The sequence below is a fragment of the Trametes versicolor genome (genome assembly GCF_000271585.1).
Source record: "Trametes versicolor FP-101664 SS1 unplaced genomic scaffold TRAVEscaffold_1, whole genome shotgun sequence".
NCBI classification, from domain to species: Eukaryota; Fungi; Basidiomycota; class Agaricomycetes; order Polyporales; family Polyporaceae; genus Trametes; species Trametes versicolor.
Window position 1 is genome coordinate 2,800,508 of NW_007360321.1, and position 24,955 is coordinate 2,825,462.

The window sequence follows — 24,955 nt, forward strand, 5'->3', positions numbered from 1 at the left end:
GCACAGCGCCCAACAGCGATGACAGAAGTATTCCAACGTCCCGCCACGAACACCGCAGTGTGACGTGCCATGGGACCATCCTAGGATATCGGATCTAGCATGCTTTCTCGCGGACGTCGGCACCATCGGCGCGTTTTCTGGAGGCCTGTTTACCCGTGTCAACTCCCGCAATTTCGGGAACTGAGCGCAGATCGCCAGATATCGAATCGCACGTTTATAGGAGGTACAGGTCATATTTTTCCCTATTGGCCATGCGATGTTCATTTTTGTCGAATTTCAGTACTTCGCAATCCAGCACCGAACGCGCCAGGTCCGCCTCATTCCAGCTTGGGACACACCATTAGATAGCTAAGCTCCCAGGGCCCACCTGGACGTATAAGTGCAAGAGGAACGCACACCCATTCCCATATGCCCCGCGTATCTCCCTGCGCCGGTCGTCACTCATCCGGTCTCAGCCATGCCTGCTTGTTCCGCAAACGACTCGCTCTCAGAATGCTCCGGATCTCTGGGCTGTATGATCGTTCACGGGCTCCTCCCGCTAGCTTGTGCCGATGAGACGCTTCCCGACTACTGCGAGTCCGGGGAAGTCATAGCTACAACGCCTTCCCAAAACGACCGCTACGAGAGACAGGCCCTGTAAGATCATGCAATTGTTCATCCTGCGTGCCGCGTAAATTGACGTGAGGTCCTGGGCAGCGTGACCCCTGAATATATGACCATCCCAAGGGGGTTATACTCGTCTGTCGCCCTTCCAGAGTGCGTTGCACTGTCTTTCGACACCCATCGCCGTTATCGGCTGACCCGCCACTCCAGGCCCCCATACTTCGCCAAAGGATGGACCCCACAAATCAATCCCGAGGGCTCGTCATACCGCATCAACACGGAGAGGCATATCGTAGTGGACGTGCCCATGGAGCGTTCAGATTCCGTCCTTCACTGGGCAGACCGCTTGCACATACAAACCAAGGCCCTCGGCATCGCTCTGCCACAAGATTACGAGCTCTACCTCAATCCAGACAGCGAGGGCAAGACCTGCAAGTACTACTTTGTCGATCATCTGAACACCACCGTGTTCTGGCTGAACGACATCGATCCCTACCGCCACGACATTGACTTGCCGCCGGCGTGTTCTATATCCCACATGAGTGCGTGTGCATACGTAGTGTACATGGCTATGTGGGCACCGAGTGCTCACGCGAGACGCAACTAGAATTCCTGCTGCAGGAGCAGTATTGGAAACACGTCGAATACTTTCCGCATCGCGCCGTGCCGCGGAGGCTGAAAAACGAGCTGATCAGCATATTCACGCAGGCCAGAGCTGGTGGGGTTATATCCCAATCGTTCAGACGCAACCGACGAACTCACAAGCGTTCCAGATTTGCTCACATCGACAATGTCCACCTTCCCTTATAGCGCGACCGAGTGCGAGCAGTTCCTGCAGATCCTCAAATCCAATAGTAAGTGGCATTGTTCCTCGTAAGCCTCACGATTGTGACTCTGACGACCCGTCCGGCCGTAGTCGAAGACGATGAATACAGCACATGGATCACTGGTATGTCTCTGTAATATCGCATCACGGTACGACCTGGAGCTGACAGCCAACGTAGCGAGACTTTGGGCCACGATTTGTGAGTGCGAATACCGCGCGGGTATCTTCAAAGCTGATCCCTGGACCCAGCACGTCACAGGTATCATACCTTCTACGGCGAAGACTACGCCCGTCTTTCTCGGGACCAGCGCCGATATGACAAAGCCGCGACACAGCAGAGCATCCTTCTAGAGGCATGCTGCGTCCTACTCTTCAATATGCCCAAGCGACGCGCGGATGAGATGGTTCTGCTTTTCGTCGACGAGATTGCGTTCAGCAAGCATTGGCGCGAATACGCGGCGTCGGTGCTCAAGGATTGGAGGGAAACCTGTGCGATGGTAAGCCCCTACTTCCGGGCCGTAGTGCGACGCGATGAAGACTCACCCCTGCTCTAGGCGATAGGCTCCGCTATGTTAGTGTTTACGATTCTCGAAGCGACTCCTAGTCTCACAACTTCGAGCAGTATAGGAGCGACGAGCGCGCAGCGCCCTACAAACCCCGTGTCGGCGGCTTTCGGCACGATTTCTATCGCCTTCGCCATCTACGCAGTCGCCGCGGGCGCCCTCCTGCTGCAAAAATACGCTGATGCGGAGAAGTACAGCGCGTCTATGACGGTCGGTTGACGCTCTCGCGCTCGCCTCATTTCATCGGATGTCCATTCCTGACGCCCATGTTATATCATTCAGGCCGACCACCTTTCGAGGATAGAACATCCGCAACTTGGTTTTCACCCGGTTGCGACCGTGTACGCGCTTCCCCAAGGGCTGGCGTTTTGGTCGTTGATCTTCCTCGCGGGCCACCTCCTGACCGCATTTGTGGACCTCAAGGGCGTGTTTGTGCTGACACCCGCTATCGCTTTCAGCGTGATATTCATACTATACCTCATCAAAGCTAACGCCATACTTCGCATTGGATTTAACGTGGAAAACCCAGCGGTGAAGGAGGAGGTTGCCCAGTGACTATGAACCCCTAGATGTCATCCCATGGCCGGTCTACTCACATTATTACTCCGTTGCTCCTCCCGCGCTGGCACGAACTCGGCCATGATACTCAAAGAAACGCAGCTCAATTACGTGTTTTTGGAACCCACCTGTAACCATATTTATATATTCGACCGTCGCCTCAAGTTGTGGCATCCCACCGACCTTCTTTCGACAACGCCGAATCACGATCGCCCACCTTCCCTAAATCCCAGGAGTTCACGATGAAATCAAGAAAAAAGCAGTAGGTATCTGTTTACAAGAAGGGCAATGAATCATACCATCTTCACCACCTTACTGCCGTCCACGAGCCCCGCAAGGCTCTTGGCCTGCAGTTTACCCTGCGCGTCCCTCCGCGCCAGCAGCTCGTCCCACCACCCGAACAAGAAGTCGCGCGCGATGAGCTTGAACCAGGGCGTGAACGAATTCGCTGCAGCAGCGCCGGTCAGTCGGAGCGCGGACACACAGCCGCGCGCTACTCACAAGATTCCTCGAACATCGCCTGAAGCTCCGCCTTGTCCACATACTTGTGGTCCCGGATCTCGTTCGGGTTCGGGGTCACCGTGACGTCCGCGGTCAAGAAGAGGATATAGTCAACTGCGCGTACAGCGGGTCAGCATGCATGACAGCGGTATGGTGTGGCGCGCCACCCGGCGGCACACGGAGAAATGCGCGGACCTTCGTGCTCGCCCCAAATGCCGTCCGAGGGCGCCAGGTAGTGTATCCGGGTGAGGTACTGGAACGCGTCGACGGGAGTCTGGCTTGGGGGGATCCCGAGCTCGTGCTCGAGCTTGCGTGAGGCCGCGACGCGCACGCCGAGCTGCTCGCGCTCCTCCTTCTCCGCCGCGAAGTCGTCGAGCGGGTGCGAGCAGCAGGTGTTCGTCCACATGTCCGGGAACGTGATCTTCTCGCTCGCGCGCTGCTGCAGCAGCAGCTTCCCGTCGTCCGGCCGGAAGACGAACGCGGAGAACGCGCGGTGCAGGAGGCCCTTGTTGATGTTCTCCATCAGGTGGCCTGCGCGCGGGCGCGGTTAGCGAGCCGTCCGCACGGGCGTGTGAGAGGGAGACGGGGACGCACATGTCTTCTTGTCTGCGGCTCCCAGTGCGCGGTCGTCTTCGTCGACGAGGATGCACCGCTCGTCCATGAGACGGGTCTGCTCTGCGTCATAGGTCCCCGAGAGGTCGATTGACTTGAGGACGGCACGGGATGCTTCGACGGCGCGCGATGTCATGGTGCGTGATATAGGGGGTCGGGCAAGGCGTACGGGCGGTGTCCTGCTAGCAGCACGGATGGTGGTGGTTAGGAGTGAAGGCAGATAACGGCTCATCCAGGGAAGGCGTGAGGAGAGCGCGGTGGTCCGACGCGACCGCCATTTCTCAAATATTTGGCGCTTGCTCGATACAACGCTTCGACATTCATATTGCTTATGTAATCGCACAAGCACTCCATTCATCATTTTCGGTCTCTTCGTCTTGTCCATGAGACCACCACCGAGTGTCTTCAGCTGGCAAGTCGTTCGTAACGTCGCACACAGGAGCAGATCGCCACAAATCAGCGTGGGATCATTGGTGCAAGATATACAGCAGGTGCGATCATATCTCATCGGCGTCCGTCCGAGATCACTTCACCCGAATGTTCAGCGCTCCGTACGGCTTGTCCTGCCTGACATTCATCAAATTCTTGGTCGAGAGCACTGTGCGTGAGGGTGATTAACATATGAGAAGGCAGAGGCATGCAGCTCGAACAAACCCAGGCAGTGGTAGAAGGCAGCGGCAGCCACACGGCGCGTACTGGTGGCTTTCGGGACAATATCGTCGAACTGGACTTCGGAAGTCGCGGAAGGGTAAGCACTGAGTTGGACCTTCGCGTATCTGTAAATCGGGAAGTATGAGAACGACGTGTATGTACTCTTCTATCAGGCACACGCACTCTAAGAAATTGAACGAGTTGCGCTCGAGGGTCAGGATATTCGACTGTTGAGACTCTTCGATGACCTCCTCTTCGGGCACTGCATATCGAATTCAGTATGAGGTCAATTTTACTCACTATACCCGAGACTGACCGTTGAATTGGAAATCCTCTCCACCGGCCAGCGAGTTTCTCAAGCCCAGATCAGCCGGAGACGGAGGGACACTCATGCCGCCGCCAGGCAGCATTAGACTGTCGCGTCTGCTCCCAACCGAGACGCCCCTCTTGCTGGCGGGACGCAAAGCGCTGAACCCATCGCTGCCGTCGAAGTCGAATGGCGCGCCGGCGACGGAGGAACTCGCCCCGGCATGGTCCCATGGGAAGAAGGCGCTGCGCTGAGATGCGGAGACGTTGTCTTGCGTCGGGCGGAGGTCGAAGTCGAAGCCCAAGCCCAGGGCGGAAGGCGGGCGGGAACCGCGACGCGCTTGACCAGGTTCCTGTAGCCCGGCACGGTCAGCATTGGGCACCGCCGAAAGATAATTCAGTAATTTGCAAACCTCAGACGACCGCATACGAGAATCGAAATTAAGATCGTCCGCGGGATTTTCTGCTTCATGCCTGAGTACATGTAGCTGCGAGCTATTAGCGAACACTCACGGTAGTCAGCGAAGTCCCCTCCCATGCGATACCCCATGTCTTGGTCGACGTCCATGGGGAGATCGTCCAAGCGGCCCTCCCCCTCGTATTCGCCTGTGGGTCCTGCGTCCGAGATTCTACGCCGTTTCATTGGTGGCTCCCCTAAAACGGCTTCAGCCCCTCGCCAAAAATGCGCTCATAAAGAACAGACCCTGCACATCCAGGCGCAGTTCTCCCGAACGTGCTCCGACCTGCAGTCTGAAGTTCTCGAGCCAGAAGTCTATGAGCACAGGGGCTTCCACTACGAGTACGAACGTCTGTCAGAAACTGCCTAGCACATTCGAAGTAGCTGAGACCCACCGCCCTTCGGTGCGCCGTAAATCATCTCTTCAATGAGCTTGCTATTGTCTTTCTCGAGCTTCTTCTGGGCGGCCTCGCGCTTGAGATGTTCCTGTTCCTGCACGTAGTTCGCCCGAGCCATCTGTATGAGCGGGTAAATGCGCGTCCTGCGGAACCTTGAAGCACGCGTACCTTCAGCTCATCGTCCGTAAGCTCCGTCCTAGCATCAAGCAACAGTCTAACACGCTTAGCCTTACGGACAACCGGTTGTCCGGCGAGATCGATTTGCGCAGCTTCAGCAAGGCCGTCGGATCCATGAGGGCTGAAGGGTGCAAGGGGGACGATCACCGTGCCCGCAGGAGGAAGACTTCCTAGAACATACGTCAACGGTCAGGACCACTTCGAACTTCTCTTCATGGGAACTCATACCCCTGTCATGGAAGCCGGGCGAAGTAGCGCCGTCCGGAGGGTGCATCCCCGCGTCCTGTGCGTCAAACCTAAAGTCTTCGCCCGCATTTCCACCCAGACCAAAGATGTCCTCATCCTGAGCGAGGTCAAAAGGGTTTGGTTCTTGAGCTCTACAGGGAGCTATCAGCCAATGATCCACTAGATTCTGACGGGGAAGTACGAACCCCTGGAGCGCTGAAGCGCCCCAACCCTCGCCGAGCTCGCGCGCCAGCTCGTCGCCGATGTCAGCGTCCCCGGCACCCTCCGGGAGAGCGAACACATTGTCGTCGAAGCCGAGTCCAAAGCCCATATCGAACTGTGACGAGGATGGACCCGCGCCGCCCAGCGCACTCCCTCCAATCGAACCACCGAACGAGTCAGCGAGAAGATGGCTGTGGTGTTCATCGAGTGTGTGCAGTCCACGGCCGTGCTCCATGATCACAGATGAGGGAGCGTCCTTCTGTTTCCCCTTCCCCTTCGGTTTGGGCTTCTTGAACCTGGGGTCAAAGTCCGCGTCGTCGTCGTCTTCGTTGCCTGCTTCCTCCCGAGCTACGATGTTGTGAAGTCATGCGGAACGGGGTGACAAGATCCGACTGACCTTGCTGCGTCGATCCCTCCCAGCCCTGTTAGCAGCGTCAGCGCTGTCGTAGTGTCGCACATAAATATTCATACCACAACGAAAATGCTGTCGAAATCCATTCCAAATGCAGCACCGGGATCCGCCGTCAGGGTTAGAGCTTCGGCGCTGAAAGGGATAATTCGTCAGTCAGACGTGTTCCGTCTACCACTCCAAGATCGGTATGCGTACCGCATAGCGGGTTGACCCATTTGTAGTTGCGCCGCGCTTGCAGACATGGTGCTCAGATCTTGCACAGCCTTCTTGAGCGCATTGAAGCATGTCGTTACGTCTGTATAAAATATTTCCTGCTTGACTAGGCGCATATACCCAGTCAGTGCCCATATGGCGGAATATATGCGTGCAGTTTACCTTTGTAGACGCTTGTGGGTGCCGTCAGAAGCATAAGATGGTCTCTTCACAGCAATGACAGACGTACCGAGCAACACCGATCATGAGATTACTCGACAGACGGAGCGCGAGTGGCTCTGCGGGCTCTGCTATGAGGTCACATAGTTGCGAGATGTCGGCAGTCAAGACGGAACGCTTGGGCAGCTTCCTGAAAGACGACTTGGCTCCGAGGGTCGCCGCCAGCCTACGCATCGTTGGGCTAGGTAGCTAGGGGCGCAGACTAGAAGAAGCACTTACCAGAGGAGACCATACCCGCTGTCTCTGCGCTCCAGGAGCTCTGGCGAGAAGAACATAGGTGATCGTCAGGCAGCAAGTACTTGGGTGGACGGTTGCAGCGGTCGTGGCGGTAGAGCGCAGAGGAGGGACACAGCAGGAGCAGCGAATCTAGACTGAACAGACGGAGTAAATGTCTCTGCAATACGACCGGCCGGGAAGCGGTATTGCCATATTGACTCGGCTTCGAAGGAGTCGCAGTGACACATCATAAGTCAGAGATACATGCACCCTGCGTGAATACAACAAGCAACAAAGCTGTCAAAGTACTGAATGATACTCATTACATCGTCAGCAAACGGAGTGCATCAAATCGACTGAACCTTCCTCACCAACACGCTTCTACCACTACACGTTCGTCCACCGCTTGCCTCCCCAGCTAATGAGCCTCGCGAACAAGTCGTCCCGATAACCAACGAACAGGAACTTGACCTCCTTGGGCTCTGTAGACCCGCCTGCGCGCGTCTCGGTATAATGGATCTCGATGCTCTTCATCAGGCTGCCCTTCTTCACTCTGGACACGTCTGCAAGAGGAATGGAAAGCGTGGCGGCGGCTGACAGCAGGGGTGTAAAGAAGACCGTCGTTGGCGTGAGCGTGATCAAGCCGGGGTGTTGCTTCAGCTGCGCTGGGAAGGCTGCAGTAACGGTCCGCGTGTCAGTGACGTGCGATCCTGTAAAACGTGTCAAGGAGGGCATACTGTGTGTCTCGATCCGGGTCTCGGGCCCGCTTTGTGGCGCTGTCGCAATCGGCGCGAGAGGATTGAGCGCCGCCCAGTTCTCCGGCTTCTTCCACTGCATGCCAGTCGACAAGTCAGGTCATAGCGAGATTAATGAACAATGCATCGCTGCATACCTGGCCATCTTGGAGTTTCTTCTTGATTTCGCCAGTACGCTCCTTCGTGGATGCGAGACGGTCTCCCCACTTGTTCCAGTCTACCGAGGAGCTGTTACTTTGCTCTTGCTCGTCCACAGCCGTTACATCCGCGACACCGACCTCGGCCGGGTGTTGTCTGCGCCTACGCTTCTTAGGTCGTACGGGCAGTCCTCTCGCAACGCGTTGCGATATCAAGTCCATCGCATACTCCGCATCTGTAGGAACTTTGGAGAGCGGGGGTGGAATGCTGAAAGCAGGTCAGTCTATCATGCAATGCAGGCCCCGACCAGGCTAGAAACATACCGAGATCTCTCAGACGGAGGAATGGCCACCAGGATAGGTACGATGTGCCAGAACAACATGCCGACAGTGAACCCGATGGATTTTACCAAGTACCGCGCAGGCAGTAGAACCAAAAAGAAACAGCCGAAGAGGACCTATAGGGACGTTGATCAACAATATACAAATGTCTGCGGCCGTCATACTCACTGCCCCGTAGAATATAGAGGCGCGAGGGTCACGCCAGAGAAAAATGCTAGACAAAAATCAGCGTAATGCATACTAACATCGATGAGGTATGCTTACTTCTTGATACGCTCAAGTAGGTCTGCAACATCTGACAAGATGAGTAAACCTAGGCGTTTGAGATCCTCGTCCTTGATATCTTCTACCGCGGGTTCGAGCGCCTGCTCAAGTTTCTCCGTATCCACACTATGCATACTAGCAGCATCGTCCGCTTGCCCTGCAGCTTCCTCGGTGTGGAGTGCCTTCGCCGCCTTCTTCAGCTTCTGAGTGCGCCTGTAGTCCTTGAAGACGTGCCACATATCCTGCACGCCAAGCGTCGGCGACGTAGCTAACCGCGCCGAAAGCATCGCGCCGAACGTGTGCGACCGGTCAATCCTAGTCCTGTGCGCACGAAGTTCGTCGAGGCTAGGGTAAGGATGGAGCTTCCTGCGCACAAGGCTGTAGAGCATACGGAGCAACAGTGCGGATAGCAACAGTCCATGGTACCACAGGATCCAATAGAGCTGTCAAGGGTGGCGAACTGCGTGTTAAGAGGTGGGATATAAGCGAAAGCTATCGACGCGAAGACTCACAGCGCAATAAGCAAAGCTCTTCCGCGGATTCTCCCAGGTTGCGAGTCTCAGGAGCGGGACGACGAAGAGACTGTACAGAGGCTCGAGCAACACGTATAGCCGCTGGGTGGTATGGTTGAGGCGACCGAGGCTGAACTCTGCTGGTGGGGGGCGAGGCGGAGGGAGAAGAGGAAGGAAATAGTCCTGGAGTGCAATGGGTAAGATTTTGATTCCGGGAAGACATGCAATGGAATAATTACGATTGCGATCCGCTCGGAAAGTGTGCGGGAGGTGTCGCCCTCCGCCGTTGCTGGACTTGGCGTCGGAGTAGCGGAATTTTCTGGTGGTGACAACGTCTCGGACAACGCTGGAGCGCTTGCAGAAGCAGCATGTGCTGAAGTTGTTGACGTGGCTGAGCCGGGTGCGCGCACTTCACGTACATACTGGGCGTAGGTGTCATCACCTTGCCATCACAAGGATGGCTGGTCCACTCACCATTGAAAAGAGGTACAAGAACCGTTCAATTTCCTCATCATTATACAGCTCGCGGAGCTGAACCTCTGAAAGCTCCTCCTCTTCCTTCGGTGTGAGGTTCTCCGTGGGCAGGGATGTGCCGGGTGCGTCTACATCTGCGGGCGTGATAGACTCCGAGTCTGAGTCCGGCGCCGACTCATTTACCGCTACTGGAGGAACCGGGGTTCCACCTGGCCTTGGGGGTAGCGGTGGAGGAACACCGGGGGTGGTACTGCCGCTGGCCTCACCGGCACCAACAGGCAGACTTAGAGATGAGGAAGAGGCGTTCCTCGAATGGTGTAGCGGAGGGGGCATCATACCCCCTACCTGCTGTTGGAAGCTCATGCAAAGGTCAGCAGCCTAGCCGCACAATGAGGAGTTCCTGAGGCCCGAAGTATGTAGAGTCTAGAGAGGGAGGAGGCCTGGTGGTTCCGCCTGGTGTTCGAAGTACAAGCTATTTATACGCGGGTCCGACGCTCCGATGCACTGCTCACAAGCTCGGGTTCAAGTTTGTATGACGTGTAGATGTCGGGTTGATGATCGAGTTCTTTTTACAAGCAAGAAAAAAGCCAAAGCCAGCGGCTCGTATACATGAGCGAGGTGAACGGCGAGAGACCAAATGGCGAGATGGCCGCGCGACGTTGCAGCGACGCGGCGGCCTGTGCGGAGTGCAGCTTCAGAAGCGCCTGTCGTCATACACAGGCGTCTAACAGAAACGATCACATGATTTAAACGCGAACCAGAAGCGCTCATGCGAGATGTGGCTCGTGGGTGTTGTGGCTGAGATCGAGGGAATCCTCCTCTCAGTGTACACTCCATCGCATCTACTCCTGCTCACCACCATTATCGGTTTCAAGAACCACGCACGCTAGCGGAGTCTAGAAGAAGCTACGCGCATATGGAATACAAGGAATAGAGCATTGGATCTTAGTGGCTATGTGATACAGGCTACAGCTCGGCCCTGGGTGGCTTATGCTACACGGTATGTTACACCTTCGTCGTCGTTGATATGCTTTTCGTGGAGCTGAACGAGAGCCAATAGTGTATGGAGATAAGTGAGAGGTTGCGACGGCATGTCAACAAAGGACCACGAACCTCCACTGCCTCTAGGCCTTTGTGGCTGAGCCGTCGACACGGCGGCAGAACTTCTTGTGCCGCTTCCAATCCGCCATCTACCATGAACGTCGACGCAATGTAAGCCACTGAGTATACGATGCATGCGAGCTGTGGCTGACCTGGCACGGCTTCGAGCAGTAGTAGATGGCCTACAAACGCATTGTTGGTTCAGCAATTCTGGAACCATATCGCAACCTCTGCCTCTGTGCTCACCTTGCAGACGGTGCATTGCGATAGGGCGCTCAGTTTGTTGGATAGGTTTGCGCACTAAAAGCGCTACATTCAATACTGTTACGGTGAGTGAGCTTTGATGTACTTACAGCATAATTGCTGCATGCGATGTTGTCTTCAGGGGCGCCTTGCAGACGGATATCTTGAGCCGCCTCCAAGTCGCCTCTCATTTCATGAAGTCTCCCGAGATTGTCCCGGGTGTATGCGAGATCGACCTTGGGTCCGGATACGCTGCGGATACGCAGTGCCTTGTTGAGATATTCTCCTGCCTCGTCGAGACGGTCCATCTTGAGGTAGAGTTCCCCGAGACCATTGTACGAGACCGCAGTCGTGAAGTGCTCTGTACCCAGACCAGCCTCCTTGACCTGTATGGCCTGAAGATAGACACGCTCTGCCGCTTGAAAGTCCCCTTGACGTTGAAGTTGCAGCGCTTGGTTGTTCATGTCTACGCCGCTGGTAAGGCCGTTTGCCATGCCCGCACTCGGGTTGAGGTGGTTGAGGTGGGCGAAGTTCATCTTCACGAGCTTCTGAGAGGAATAGCGTAGCAACAGATGTGCTAGCAGAGAGATTCCCTTCGCTTTAAAGGCAGAGCAAGCGTAACTTTGTCAAGTCGAGAAGAGCTCCTGAGACGGCGTGGCCACGGGGAGGTCAAACACCTCAGGGGCCAGGGCGCTTGGGCCGAATTGCGAGAGAGGATATTTGTATCTATTTATGTTGTGGCTGGGCCAAGCGGGCCAACAGGGCTGGGTGAACGAGCGTTCCCTCCTCCAGCCTCCACAACCACACAGTCAGACACCCACCCCGCTAACTCGCCGCTTAGACTCGTTCCTTCCTATATATCGCCCCCATCCCCTCCTTCCCCCCACTCGCCATCCACCATGGCCTCATCATCTTCCTCATCACCAGAACTTCTTGCGGCCTCCGCAGCGTCATCATCCCAAGAATCCGCATACGCCAACTTCACCCGAGCAGAGGTTTTCGAAGATCTCTCCAGGTGCGTTATCCAGCACACTTCCCTACATGGGGCTATATTTATTTTCGTGCAGCCGTTTTATCCTCAATCTACCTCAAGAAGAGCTCGCATCCGTTGAGAGAGTCTGTTTTCAGGTGGAGCAAGCGTGAGTCGTCTTACGATTGCATCCAACACCCTCATTCAACCATCCATCCAGACATTGGTACTATGAGGACTTCATCCGGGAGCAAAACCCGCACAAGTTCCCTTCGTATACCCTGAAGACATTCTCAGAAGCATTGTTCCGCGCATGTCCAATCCTGGCGGACAAGGCAGCAGACCACGAGAGAACCTTCGCCTCCTTCATGCAGTACAAGACCCGCGTGCCAGTGTGCGGCGCGATCATGCTCAACGACACCTGGGACAAGGTTAGTCTCCGCTCCGGCAGCACCTGCACTAGTCACTTACGTAAGGGTTGCTTCCTTACCGCAGTGCGTCCTGGTCAAGGGTTGGAAATCGTCTGCAGGATGGGGTTTCCCGAAAGGGAAGATCAACGAGCAGGAACCCAAGCATCGATGTGCAATCCGGGAGGTAAGGGTGCCACTCACTGGCTTCCTTGGCGCTTGCTCACACGCTTCCACAGGTGCTCGAAGAGACCGGCTACGACTTGGAAAACCAATTGGATCCCGAGAACGTACTCCAGATGTCTATCAGGGAGCAGTCCATCTCGTTGTACATCGTGCCCGGAGTGCCGGAGGACTTCCATTTTGAGACACGGACGCGAAAGGAGATCAGCGTGAGTTCAATGTTCTGTCACCAAAATCAACTCTCTGAAACGCAGACATCAGCGGATCGCTTGGTTCCGATTGAGCGATCTACCAACTTGGAAGCGCAATAAAATAGCGCCAGGGAAATTTTATCTCATCTCACCGTTCATTGGGTGAGTAACAAATATCATCTAGTCTGTACGCCGGCTCAATACCCTCTACAGACCTTTGAAAGCTTTCATCCACGACCGCAAGCCGCGAAACCTCCCGCGTAAAGTGCCACGGCCGATTACCCAGGCTCCTCAAGAGACGCACGCCTCCAGCGAAGAGGACGCGGCCGCCAGTATCGAGCAATCACCCTCATCTCTTGTGGATAACAACGCACAGGAGTTGAGCTCCCAGTCTTCCTCAGCCGATAACGGCGAACCCCATACGCCATCTCCACAATACAGCGCCGCTCGTGTGCATCAGCCCTCGTTCGATACTGGTGACAACGCTCGGGTGGAGAACCCCATCGTGAACGGCTCGACCGCCGCCGGCATGGATCCAGCTCTTGCGAGGCTCTTCGACCGCCTAACCTTGTCGGTGGGCTCTCTGCCTTTGGAACAACCTGAACCTGCAAAGCTTGCAACGGCTGAAACGATGCCAGCTTTGTCTTCTGTTCCACCTCCCAGAGAGCCATCTCCTCAAGAACCAACGGTCAGCCCGGATTGGTCTGCTCATGCGCCTCCTCATAGGCCGCCTACCTATCTTCGGGACAAGCTCTCTCATGCAAGGTCCTCGCCGACTGTGTCTGCCCGGTCTGCCGACCCCACACCCGTCCCAGCAGCCTCTCCCCTCCAGCCGATGCCCGCTACGTCGCCTACGTTGAAGGCGTCTAGTCACGGGCGTCGCAGTTCTGCCTCTACCGCGGACTTGTCTCCGTACCTTTCGCGTCCGAAGGGTATCACGAAAGAGATGAAGTATATTTCCATGCTAGAGAGTGTGGCTCAAGAGTCTGATAGAGTCGCGTCGCGTATGGGGCATCGCCCTCCTATACCCACTCCTCAAGGGCTTTCCTCCTACCCTCCGCACCCACCACCGTCGGTACCTCCGGAGATGATATACTCGTCAGCGTCGGCGCCCCTGCACCAGTTCACCCGCGCTTTCCCTCATCCGATGCCGTATTCCCCGCACCATATGAACGGATTTGCTATGCGTCCCAGCACCAGCATGGCATTGCACCACCCGCCCCCTCACTCTGCGATGGTGCCGCGGCAAAGCATGAACGAGGCCCAGCTCCGTGCTCTGTTGCCTCTGAATGGCCATGGCCCTGTTCCTGGTCCGTCCACGCCGTTCGGCCCCATCCATGGTCGTGTTCCCATGGCCTCGCACCACATGGTCCCGCCGCATCGTCCTCTCATGACTCCTAATATCGGTGAGCGATACCAGTCTTTTGTACGGTGACGTTTATTAATTAATTATGCGCAGCACCTCTTCCGCATAATGCGCCCCAGAACAACGCTCGTTTGCTATCTATCCTTAACTCCCCGAACCCCGTATTCCGGGCGTGAACTAGTCATAACAGTACCGGTCCTAGATAATGTCGAAGGTATTGGAGCAGTGCGCTCTTTCGTGTATTGATATGGTTAGTCGTAGTATTGGTTTGTTCTGTCAATGTCGCATACCACATCGATTCTTCCCCCCATCCATTCCCCACCCCCTCTAACCCTCCTCCATCCTCCCACATTCCTCCGATCGACCTGCTTTACGCTCGGACAGTGCAGTCGTGGTTACCCCTCCCATTTCGTCTTTCCCGCACATCTCCCCGCTACCGTTTCGTTCCCTTCACCCTGTTTTCATTGCTTTACACTTTGAAGCCTCGCGAACCCTCCCCTCACTCGTTCCCAACTCGACCCGTCTTCCACACCGTCCGTATCCCATTTTGCGCCCCCGATATGTCTCCGCGCGCGTTTCCCCGAGACTCCACGGTCCTTCGACAGCTTATCCCACCATAACCCACACACTCCCGCTTTGGCCTTCCCTTCCCTTCCTTCCGTCAGTCCCGTCCCGCCCCCCTCGCATCGCGCCCGTCATCTGTAGTTTTGTAGCGTAGTGCTCGAATGTCTGCTTATGTTGGTCGACCGTCGCAATGCAACCTGTTGTCTTTCCCCGAACACGAGAATTCGAGACGCGTCGGAGATGCACGTGAAGACCACGACTGCTCATGCACAATTGGAGAGGCTCCACAATATTGCACCGCGGCGGCATGGTAATCTGATCCTGTTCTTTTGTACCTGCATCGCGTGTATGTCGTGTAGGACGTTGTGAAGGGTTCGCGCCTTGCATCCTGCGCGCGAAATCCACGCCAATTGCGTCAGGATTTTCTCGAATGACAGCGCCACCGCCGATCATCTTGCGGGACGCCGACGTTAGGCCATGCCACAGATATACATTCATTGATCCACGATCCCGCAACATACAAATGCTGTGAGGCCACTGAAACTGGGTGGTATCGAGATTTCCGCGACGTGATCGGGGTGCCGGTGGTCCGCGAACGACGTCTCGCGGGAAGAGCCAGGAGCCAGGCGCGCCGCTTGTCCCGGCGTCGCTGGCCCGAACGCGTTCGAACCCGGCGAGGACACATTGGCAGTGGCCGAGCGCCGCTTGAGACGTAGAATGGAGCGCGAGAGCGGCGTCATTCTCGGCGGTGTATGGGCATGAGTGGAAGAGCTTTCTCCTTCTTGTAGTACACTGGCAGTGCAATTCCAACAGCACTGACCTGAGCGCGCCAAGTCTTGTATCCGATGCTTCGGGGATGGCGGTGGCGGGCCACCCGTCTTCTGAGATGCTGAAGGAGATCCGGATAAAGTCTGCCCCAAAGTTTGGACAGGGAAGCATTAACCTCTGCGTGGTTCGTAGTCACGGATTCGGAAACACGGGGGGTTGAGCTGTATGCGCTCGAGTTGATGACGCCGCATGTCACCCAATGTTGTCCAATTGCAGCCACTGCCTCGTAGCGCGAGGAAGAGGTCCTCGTTCGGGCGCATTCGTCGCATTCCATATGAAGTGATCGTCCTTCAGAAAGATGCTTTCCGCGTCTGATAAATTACTACGCGTGGTGATATATCCAGATCGAAGAGAACTTGGAAGCCCACCTAGAAGTGCTGAAGCTGGGAGCCCGTCTACTGTGGCCGCCGCGCAAATTCCAGCCGCCTGCAACGCCGATGTTGCTCCCCTGGGGATACACCACCGATTAGAACTCCGTTCTTCGCATTCGCAGTCTGATAGACTTCCTACCATTGGACCCCGCCACGTAGGGTAATCGCTAGAAGAGCACGAGCGGTTCTAGCTGTTGGTGACCAGATCGAAGGGAAGCCCATCGTAGTGATCATGCGCCTTCGACTCAACATGGGCGCCCATGAGCGTAATCTTAATATGCTCGCGCAAGCTGACATTCCGGATGATATGTGTCCATATCATAGACGAACCCCGCGCCGTGATCGGCCGATGTGGGGTTGTCTATGGGGTGGGATCAACCTTACGACAAGTGTAAATTGAATATCGCCGCACGAGCTCGCGCTTACCTGGTGCTGTTGCTGTTCACGACCAGCCGGGTATTATGCGATGATGCGAGTTCCGCGGCTGCTTGGACGTCCACATCGATCCGCGCGTCTACACCCGCTGCCGGAACGCTCCTCGATTACACAGGATGCCAAGACGGTGTTCATGAAGCACGCGCTAGTGTGTCCAATCTTGAAGTCGACCGCCAGCCCCAGATCGATGACGCCTAACATGCGTCAGTCCACACCCAATGGACAGCGTCGCCGTGGCCGGAAAGGTCTCAGAGAGCAGAGCAGAGGCAGGCCGAGGCAGCGGACGGAGGGGAGTTGTGAGACTCGCTTGGCAAATTTAGAGAAGGATTGAGGGCCAGGCCAGCATGGACCACCGAAGAGACGGCGATACTGAGAATCGATGAGCGCTCCGAAAGCGGGGAGTGTCAGGTCGTACAGCCAGTATGGTCGAGAACGCACAACAATTCACGAGAGACGGAGACAAGATGTCCGGGTTCCCAAGTCCACCTGCGAAGTAGCAACGTCGAACGTACAGGGAAGTGGGTGTTGCGCGGCGTGTATTTTGACGCTACGCAGGCGGTTAGCGGCAGTCCTCGCGATGAGATAAAATACCGAAACCATGAGCTAATTTTGAACCGCTACCAGTACTCGGTGCCGCATCACTGCACGGAGCACGACGGGCCTGAGATTTGACGGTGTCTGTAAAAGCATGCGGCCACAATACGTGTTGGGAAAACGCTGTGTCGCCACACCGCTGTTTGGTTTGGTGTGCGCCTACGACGCCTCCCGCCGTCAGTCAGAAAGGCCTGATTGTGCATGGGCGTACCGCTCGGGAACCATCCTTGTGGCCTGGCGCCGCAGACCGTGAGCGCAATAATCCCGCAAGCGTTGCGACGCCGGGAAAAAAGGGCGGGGCGCGATGGCATCTGGTTCCCATCGGCAGGAGGAGTCCACCAGCGCGGCACGATGGGACCGATACGAGTCTGTGGCGGCTTCGACGTCGGAGAGATGGAACGAACTCTGCTTCGAGTTCTTCCGGAGGCTGAGTGAGCTCAACCACGGCAACTGAAAGACCTGCCAAACTCAGCCACCGCGTACAGCCCCCCAGAATCACGTGGAATGTCGCTTACCTCAGCTGCGTATCGGCGGAAAATGGCCGCAAGCGGCAGGTGCGTCCCGGCCGCGGCTGCTGCAGTGGACTCGGCGGGGCCCCATCTTCTCTCTCCTCCGATAAAATACTCCTCACCCATACACTCTCGCCTCATCTGCAGCTTTTCTTTGCTCTGTATCTTTATTCGTTTATGGATCCTTGCTGAGACCAAACCACACATTATCGCACCATGTTCACCGGCAACGGTATCAAAATCTTCACCGGTGCGTACCATCCGCATACCAGCATCGATAATAGCATCCCGCTTACTGGTCGTCATCGCAGGGACCAGCCACCCTGAGCTGGCCGAGGTCATCACCAGACGGTGCACATACACCCCCTGCGGCGCTCACAGTGCGAGGGCTGAACGTTCCCCATCTGCAGGCTCGGTGTCTCCCTGGGCAAGGCGGACGTCACAAAAAGCGGGATCGGGGAGACCCAGGTCCGCATGATCGAGTCCGTGCGCGAGGACGACGTGTACATCATCAACACCGGGTGCGGCGAGGTCAACACCGCGCTCATGGAGGTCTGCATAATGATCCATGCCTGCAAAATCGCGAGCGCGAAGCGCATCACCGCCATCCTCCCGCTCTTCCCGTACGCGCGCCAGGACAAGAAGGACAAGAGCCGCGCACCCATCACCGCGAAGCTCGTCGCGAACATGCTCCAAAAGTCGGGCTGCGACCATGTCATCGTGAGTGCTGCCGCGCTGCGCCACATTCCCCTCCTCGCACCGCGTTCTGACTGGCACCCCGGCGGCCGCTCCGCAGACGATGGACCTGCACGCCTCGCAAATACAGGGATTCTTTGACGTGCCCGTAGACAAGTGGGTGTTTCATCGCTCATGAGACTTGACCGAACGCTCACCAACTCCCACGACGTCCAGCGTAAGTGATGTATCGTCTTCTGTGTCTTATTAGCGTTCACACGTGCTTTCCTCGATAGCTCTATGCGGAACCCTCTTCGATCCAGTACATCCGGACGAACTTTGACCTGTCAGATATCGTCATCGTCTCGCCCGACGCCGGCGGCGCGAAACGGTCGGTGGCGTCGTAAGCGAGATGAAATGTGGATGGCTCACAATTGCGGTATCTGCTTCTAGGGCAACCTCCATGGCGGACCGGTTAGGCGTCGACTTTGCACTTTTCCACAAGGAACGCAAAAAGGCAAACGAAGTCTCGCGGATGATCCTCGTCGGCCATGTGAAGGACAAGATCGCCGTGCTCGTGGACGACATGGCGGACACTTGCGGCACGCTCTGCCTTGCCGCGCAGCACCTGTCGGAGGCCGGGGCGTCGAAGGTATACGCGATGGTCACGCACGGGATTCTGAGTGGCAACGCGCTGAAGAATGTGGAGCAATCGGCGCTGGAGAAGCTCATAGTGACGAACACGCTGCCGCAATCGGAGAACGTCGCCAAGTGCGCAAAGATCGAAGTCATTGACATCGGCAATGTGCTTGCGGAGGTGATTCGGCGCAGTCACTACGGAGAGAGCGTGTCGAAGCTGTTCGACGAGGTGCCGTACTAGTTCCCCGAGGATATGGGCGCGCAGTCATGTTGCAGCAGGCGCAGGGGCTAGGATCGGGTCCGGGGGCGCGTTGACAGGATATAGATGAGAAGGATTTGTACAATGTACACGAAGCTAATACGACGTTAGTGGACTCTGGGATGTCAGAGCTGCGAGCAGGACTGTAAGGCGGATTGACTATTATACGTCGGGATCTGCCTCGTGGGCCAATCATGACAGCGTCGAGCATGGACGTCGAGCGTTCTCGGGACGGAGGATGTGTCATGCAGACGCGATCATTGTTCTGCAGACACCGGCCTAAGGGCCGTGGGCAAAAAGTTGGGCTGGGAAGAGCAGAGAAGCAGCCGCAGCGGGTCATCACCCGCTGATCGCGGCGGCGTATTCTAGTGTGTGTTCTGACAGCTGGGTAGGAGCAATGTAGTAGACGACTCGGCCGTTGCGCCCGTGTGGCTCGGGATCGGGTGGTAGTGGGCGCGGGGGACGGGCACTCGGAGGCTCTGCATTCCTCGCGGGAGTGCGGGCGGGAGTGCTAGTGGGGAGGTGACGAGGTGGCTGAAGCGAAGTGGGACGGCGCTGGAGCACACGTCAGGAAGAGGGATGGCCGGAGGAGAACGCGCGCAGAACGGGCCCAAGGCGTTCTTGTCCACGCGCACCCCGCTTCTCGTCCCATCAACGACCTACCCAATCAGCCCATCAGACTCACGGAGTGAATGGCCTCTGTGGCGTTAGCGGGGAGGCCGTTGCATCTGCGGCTTCCTGCCGTGGCACCCCGAGGTGCTGCCTCGGCATGGCCGCCGCGTCGTGCTCGTCAGTCTGGGCTCTGGCGGGCTGCAGAGCGGGTGCAAAGCAAGGACGCGTCGGATAGCCTGGAGGCGGTTGTGCCACAAGGAAAAGACTCAAGAGAGATGCATGGAGAGGCGGCCGATGGGTGGCAAAGAGGATGATAACCGAGGGTCAATGTAATTTCAGCGATCGGGGCTGATTGCAGCGGCGGGTCGACGATGTCGGATCTGGGGGTGCGTGGATACGGACGCCGGCGGGCGGTCGAGGGAACGGGCGGGGCGGGTGGGCGGATGGGCCATGTGGAGGGGAGGGCGCGCCGAGGGGGACGGGCCGTCGGACGGGATGGGCGCAGGAGCTCGCCGCGAAAGGGAGCCGGGCGCATTTCGGGACCGATAGGCGGGCGAAAATAAAGAGAAAAGAAAATATTAATGATCGGCTCGATGGCTTGTTTCGAGTTCTCTTTCCACTCTTCCGCGCGAGAGACTGAGAGCGCCGGGCGCTAGTCTGAGTCTCAGCGATTCAGTGCTCTCCCTGCCGCCGTCCTCTTCCCCTCCGTGCTCTCTTCCGTCTCTCCCTCTCCCCCCGCCTCCACGCTCCCCGCCCGACTACCCGCCCCCGTCGCCACACGCCCGCCCCGTCCTCCCTATCTTTATTCCTGTCCTCCATGCGCGCTGTCCTCGCTCTGCGCTTCCTCTAATCCCTCATCCTCGGGCGATGCGAGCTACACCCATATCATGTACACAAACCATGTCCACCAAGGCCATAATCCCGTCTCCCTCCACAACCCATACCCGACACACATGCCAAACGGCCACGCCCACCCACCCCATCCGCCCCACCCCCCACAACACGCCGCCCCGACGAACCACCGCGCGCACACGCAGGCGCCGAAGGAGCGCATCAATGTTCAAGCTGTCCCCTCCGTCACGGTGCAGAACAACGAGCTCGTCGTTGGTGATTCCAATACCAGTGCGTATCAGCCCCCATACATCCGTGGCTATACGGTGCGTTTCCCTAGACTAACGGACGCTACCCCGCGTGCCAGGTTCGGTACGATCGTATACACCGCTCAAGGTGGTCGGAGATGGATCTTTTGGCACGGTATGGTTATGCGATTGGCATGGGACGCTACCGCCCAATACACCCGTGTCTGCCATGCAATGCGGGCCCGGGGCGAGGCCCGAATACGCGGGCAAGAGGCTGGTCGCCGTCAAGAGGATGAAAAAGACCTGGGAGGGCGGCTGGGACGAGTGTAAGAAGCTCAAGGAGCTCGAGGTACGTCCCGTTCATTCTCGGCTGCACAGTCCTTGTTGAGGTATCGTCGCGAAGTCATTACGGGCAATCGCCTACCACCCCAACATCATTCCGCTTTACGACTTCTTCCTCCTCCCTGACACCAAGGAGCTCTACTTCGTCTTCGAGTCCATGGAGGGCAACTTATACCAGCTCATCAAGACCCGCAAAGGTAAGCCCTTGGCGGGCGGCCTCGTCTCCTCCATTTTTCGGCAGGTTGTCTCTGGGCTACACCACATACACGAGTCTGGCTACTTTCATCGCGACATGAAGCCGGAGAACCTCCTCGTCACGACAACCGGCCTGTACGACTACCGCCCCGTTTCGCCATATGCTACCCCGGATTCGCCGCCCGAGAGTGACGTAGTTGTCATCGTCAAGCTTGCCGATTTTGGTCTGGCGCGTGAGACGAAGAGCGAGCCCCCTTACACCGAGTACGTGTCGACGCGATGGTACCGTGCCCCCGAGGTCCTCCTCAAGAGCAAACACTACTCAAATCCCGTCGATATGTGGGCGCTCGGGACGATCATGGCCGAGCTAGTCAACCTCAGACCGCTGTTCCCCGGACAAGGCGAAGTCGATCAGGTCTCCCGAATATGTGAACTTCTAGGCGATCCAGGCAGGGACTACGGGTTGGACGGCCGAGGGAAGCCCATAGGTGGCGGGAAGTGGCCCAAGGGCGTTAAGATGGCGCGAGCAGTGGGGTTTCAGTTTCCGGAGGTGCGCATACAGCCAACCTTCCCAGCCAATCTGTCTCATGTTTCCCGTTCAGATCCCGCCCAGAGACTTCTACGCCCTCTTCGATCGCTCGGTACCTATGAAGTTGGTCGAGTGCATAGCCGACCTGCTGAAGTACGATCCGGACTTGCGTCTCACGAGCCAGCAATGTGTCGACCATCCGTACCTGGCGGAGACGACACCGCTCAACAACCCACCGGGCCCGCCGGGTTCCCAAACTGCTGCCAACGGGAATGGGTTGTATGCGCGGGCGAACGGCGTCTCTTCGGCGCGATCGCTGCCATCCGTCACTCCTCGAAGCGCACCACCATCGCACTCGCACAACTCGCTTCCAGGAAGGCCGGAGTTCGAGCCCCAGCCAGGGTTGGCAACTGTACAGATTCCGGAAGTGTCCTCATCACATCGCTCGTCGTTCTACGAGTCGAGAAGCCGCGCACAGTCAGAAGCTCGAGGTTTACCGACATACCCACAGGACGCGGTTCACGGCGTTCGCGTGCCGAATGGTGTCTCACCTTCGCAGTCGCAAGCTCCCTCCGAGTATTCCAACGGGTGGCCATCGTACGCCTCGGATTCCCATGGAGCCTGGGACCCCATGGACATCTCGCCGCAGGTCGAGATCCCTCCCGATGGCTTTCCGCATTCTATGGATATCCAGACCTCGCCTATGGTTCGCGAACACCCCCAGCGGCCGGCAGTCGAGGACCCCATTCAGAACGGCGCGAACGGACACATCCAGGAGGCTGCGCAACAAGCCTCAGGCAAGCTTGGCAAGTTCAGCTTCACGAGGAAGACGAGCAAGTGGGGACTCGGCATGTTCGGCCACGGCGACAAGGGCCAGCAAGGCCTCCCTCCCGTGCAGGAGATCCCTGTGGTGGGGTCTGCCAGCTCAACACCGTCGCTCAAGCGTACACAGTCTTCAAGTACGGACAGTCGTTCGCTATCGGAGCTGTCTCCGTTACAAGAGGTACCCCGCATCATCACGGACCCCAAGCAACGGAAGAAGGAGGCGGCGCGCATACAACGGGATGCGGAGAAGCAGCGGCGGTTGCTCGCGGAAAAAACGCAGAAGGAGCAGGCTCGGGCAGTCATGGAGAAGAGCAAGCGCATCCGCGACACTTCGGGAGACTTCGAGTGGCGCAGTACACATGCGGTGGCGCTGCTGCACGGCCCAAGCCAGGCGTACACCCAGCAGATCCTCTCGGGCAAGCAGCCTGCCGCCGCTGCTGGCCCCATCCGGCAGACGCAGAGCCACGGCGTCTCGTCATTCAGCGCTGCGGGCGGCAGTTTTGCGAGCCCCTCCGACGCAAATCCGCGCGGAGATTGGCGGAGAGACGAGCGTGTGGCAAAGGCGCGACGGCGAGACTACGACGACGACCATTCCATGTCGTCTACCGACTTGCCTAGTGGCGTTTCCGTCATCTCCTTCGCAACGGTGGACAGTGATCCTGGTCCAGCGCGCCTACGACATCGACCGAGCGCGCTGGGCATCAGTCGCATGACGTCGATGTCGTCGCTCGGGACGACAATGTCGGAAGAGTTCTCGCCACATGCACGCTCGTCGACGTCGCTGGCGATGGAGCAGCAGTTCGCGAACGACTTCCACCTCCGCGCCTCGGTCGACTCGTCGTCGATCTCGGACGGCGGCTCGCCTGCGGTCGCGCCGCTACACATGCTCTCGCTGTCGTCGCCGATTCCATGGGCGCATCAGGAGAACGGGGAGAACACGGGCGAGCGACCATCATTAAACATCCCGCCGCAGCCGAAGCACCCAACCGGCTTTCAGCCGCAGGGGCCCCTCAGCCCGTACGAGCACGGCCAAGGAAATGGGCTGGGCTATCCGTCAAGTCCAGGCGTCGCACCAAAGTCGGCCATCAACCCCATGTTCAAAGTGGTGAGTCTTCTTAAGGGCACGCCGTTCAAACTGCGTACTGACAATGAACGTTATCGTAGCCGCCAATATCCACGACGATCCTCTCACGACCAGGCTCATTACCACCCTTCGCCCACTTGGAAGCCGTTGCAGAGGGAGAGTACCCGCCCTTGTCGCCGATGTCCTTTACGACACCAGACGACATGGCGAACGACTTCAGCTAACCCTAGTGGTGCCCGTCTTCCGCTCTTATTCCTTGCTGCCGCTCACGCATCCGTCCTCATGGTCTCGCCGCTGCTGTATATCCTGGGTCGCCTGTCGCATATCACGCTCGTTCTTGGTTGCTATTTAACGCCCCCATCACCTGCTCTCATCTCCGTCCTCACCATCGCATGCGCCGCAGCTGCACTGTACATCGCACCACGTCGCGCCCACCACCTCCGCTGCCTTCCATGTCGCCCCTCGCTTCTTCCCCTCATCGACATGCGGACGCGCCCCCCTCACTGCCCCTCGACCCACGCATTTGCCCCCTTGCTCATACTTATCTGTTGCATTCATTCGTTTGTCGCTCTTTGGACCCGTTGTAGTTTTCAGGACTCCCGTTAGTCATCTGGATCGCTCTATTCGCACCCGCACCCGCGCACGCCGCGAACCCGCGGCCGCCGACGTTCACTCGTCGCGCCGGTCCGTGGTTCGCGGCTGGCCGCTGCCGCTGCGCGGGGCACCGCACGCACACTCCCTCACTTTACCTCTCTCATCTCATCTCACTCACCCCGTCCCCCTGACGCGCATTGCGCGTCTCCATCACCCCATCGTCGTTCATACCACGCCTGGCCCGTTCGTCTTCTCCGTACATTATAATTCGCCCCTATTCCCCCGACGCGCCCGCCAGAGGCGGCTCCGTCGCGTGCGCGGCCGCATCGCATCGATCGCATATGCCCGCCCCCGCCGCCCGCGGGGCGCGGCGCCCCAGCTACCACTTACCATACCTAGACTACATTTCAAGTGTATTTGTACTACCACCTCGTGGCCGGCATAAAAGGAACCCAAACAGCCCATCCCGTGCGCCGTGTGCGATGCGAAGACCTCCAGCGGCCTGCTCGGGGCAAGAGCGTGCAATGCACGCACGCCGTTCCGGCGGAACGTTCGGGGGTCGGTCTCAGCTGGACAGCAGAAGGCGTGCGCAGAAGACGGGCGTGGGTGCGCGTGCCCGGGTTCGCGCGCGCAGGCGTGGCCCGCGCGGCGGGAAGGCGAGTGGTATCGCCGTGCGGAAGAGGCGCGCGCGTGTACACTGTATATCACGCTTCGCTG

General features: G+C 57.7%; 8 protein-coding genes across 8 annotated transcripts; 4 read left to right on the forward strand and 4 right to left on the reverse strand.

Annotated features, from left to right (window-relative positions):
• Positions 1–457: 457 nt before the first annotated feature.
• On the forward strand, positions 458–2,764 carry TRAVEDRAFT_68408 (uncharacterized protein; the record flags this gene model as incomplete). Its single annotated transcript, XM_008034829.1, has 11 exons — positions 458–636; positions 697–756; positions 814–1,145; positions 1,211–1,321; positions 1,377–1,457; positions 1,520–1,552; positions 1,608–1,628; positions 1,679–1,926; positions 1,984–2,000; positions 2,052–2,202; positions 2,275–2,764. The coding sequence occupies 11 exons, from the start codon at positions 458–460 to the stop codon at positions 2,545–2,547; spliced, it is 1,506 nt and encodes a 501-aa protein (XP_008033020.1). The 3' UTR covers positions 2,548–2,764.
• A 16-nt stretch (positions 2,765–2,780) lies between these two features.
• Positions 2,781–3,892, reverse strand: TRAVEDRAFT_55519 (Isopentenyldiphosphate isomerase). Its single transcript, XM_008034200.1, has 4 exons — positions 3,646–3,892; positions 3,247–3,582; positions 3,052–3,165; positions 2,781–2,998 (listed from the first exon to the last, which is right to left on the reverse strand). The coding sequence occupies exons 1-4, from the start codon at positions 3,797–3,799 to the stop codon at positions 2,844–2,846; spliced, it is 759 nt and encodes a 252-aa protein (XP_008032391.1). The 5' UTR covers positions 3,800–3,892; the 3' UTR covers positions 2,781–2,843.
• A 295-nt stretch (positions 3,893–4,187) lies between these two features.
• TRAVEDRAFT_42055 (uncharacterized protein) lies at positions 4,188–7,218 on the reverse strand (the record flags this gene model as incomplete). Its single annotated transcript, XM_008033989.1, has 17 exons — positions 4,188–4,261; positions 4,318–4,439; positions 4,498–4,576; positions 4,631–4,973; positions 5,034–5,083; positions 5,134–5,274; positions 5,324–5,413; positions 5,473–5,593; positions 5,644–5,822; positions 5,881–6,029; positions 6,084–6,447; positions 6,497–6,521; positions 6,571–6,643; positions 6,707–6,830; positions 6,887–6,897; positions 6,954–7,109; positions 7,163–7,218. 17 exons carry the CDS (start codon positions 7,216–7,218, stop codon positions 4,188–4,190), a joined length of 2,157 nt encoding a protein of 718 aa, XP_008032180.1.
• A 328-nt stretch (positions 7,219–7,546) lies between these two features.
• TRAVEDRAFT_109071 (uncharacterized protein) lies at positions 7,547–9,976 on the reverse strand (the record flags this gene model as incomplete). Its single annotated transcript, XM_008034830.1, has 9 exons — positions 7,547–7,833; positions 7,897–7,990; positions 8,052–8,319; positions 8,376–8,509; positions 8,562–8,607; positions 8,658–9,100; positions 9,170–9,352; positions 9,409–9,591; positions 9,644–9,976. The coding sequence occupies 9 exons, from the start codon at positions 9,974–9,976 to the stop codon at positions 7,547–7,549; spliced, it is 1,971 nt and encodes a 656-aa protein (XP_008033021.1).
• Positions 9,977–10,767: 791 nt separating this feature from the next.
• On the reverse strand, positions 10,768–11,451 carry TRAVEDRAFT_112059 (uncharacterized protein; the record flags this gene model as incomplete). The annotated part of the gene is made up of 4 exons (XM_008034831.1): positions 10,768–10,833; positions 10,897–10,926; positions 10,991–11,044; positions 11,098–11,451. The coding sequence occupies 4 exons, from the start codon at positions 11,449–11,451 to the stop codon at positions 10,768–10,770; spliced, it is 504 nt and encodes a 167-aa protein (XP_008033022.1).
• A 435-nt stretch (positions 11,452–11,886) lies between these two features.
• On the forward strand, positions 11,887–14,173 carry TRAVEDRAFT_110463 (DCP2-domain-containing protein; the record flags this gene model as incomplete). Its single annotated transcript, XM_008034832.1, has 7 exons — positions 11,887–12,002; positions 12,055–12,126; positions 12,178–12,388; positions 12,453–12,551; positions 12,604–12,756; positions 12,809–12,900; positions 12,952–14,173. 7 exons carry the CDS (start codon positions 11,887–11,889, stop codon positions 14,171–14,173), a joined length of 1,965 nt encoding a protein of 654 aa, XP_008033023.1.
• Positions 14,174–17,545: 3,372 nt separating this feature from the next.
• On the forward strand, positions 17,546–19,099 carry TRAVEDRAFT_25760 (phosphoribosyl pyrophosphokinase). Its single transcript, XM_008033663.1, has 6 exons — positions 17,546–17,655; positions 17,717–17,756; positions 17,816–18,125; positions 18,202–18,257; positions 18,376–18,471; positions 18,534–19,099. The coding sequence occupies exons 1-6, from the start codon at positions 17,622–17,624 to the stop codon at positions 18,958–18,960; spliced, it is 963 nt and encodes a 320-aa protein (XP_008031854.1). The 5' UTR covers positions 17,546–17,621; the 3' UTR covers positions 18,961–19,099.
• Positions 19,100–20,543: 1,444 nt separating this feature from the next.
• On the forward strand, positions 20,544–24,869 carry TRAVEDRAFT_68414 (kinase-like protein; the record flags this gene model as incomplete). The annotated part of the gene is made up of 5 exons (XM_008034833.1): positions 20,544–20,712; positions 20,789–21,018; positions 21,073–21,756; positions 21,809–23,665; positions 23,725–24,869. The coding sequence occupies 5 exons, from the start codon at positions 20,544–20,546 to the stop codon at positions 23,866–23,868; spliced, it is 3,084 nt and encodes a 1,027-aa protein (XP_008033024.1). The 3' UTR covers positions 23,869–24,869.
• Between the last annotated feature and the right edge of the window lie 86 nt (positions 24,870–24,955).

Coding starts and splice junctions, on each gene's coding strand:
- TRAVEDRAFT_25760 (XM_008033663.1), top strand. CDS start 17,622: ATGTTCACCGGCAACGGTATCAAAATCTTCACCG. Junction 17,656..17,716: donor CGGTATCAAAATCTTCACCG/GTGCGTACCATC, acceptor TCGTCATCGCAG/GGACCAGCCACCCTGAGCTG. Junction 18,258..18,375: donor TTTGACGTGCCCGTAGACAA/GTGGGTGTTTCA, acceptor CTTTCCTCGATA/GCTCTATGCGGAACCCTCTT.
- TRAVEDRAFT_55519 (XM_008034200.1), bottom strand. CDS start 3,799: ATGACATCGCGCGCCGTCGAAGCATCCCGTGCCGTCCTCAAGTCAATC. Junction 3,583..3,645: donor AGCCGCAGACAAGAAGACAT/GTGCGTCCCCGT, acceptor GCCCGCGCGCAG/GCCACCTGATGGAGAACATC. Junction 3,166..3,246: donor CATTTGGGGCGAGCACGAAG/GTCCGCGCATTT, acceptor CTGTACGCGCAG/TTGACTATATCCTCTTCTTG.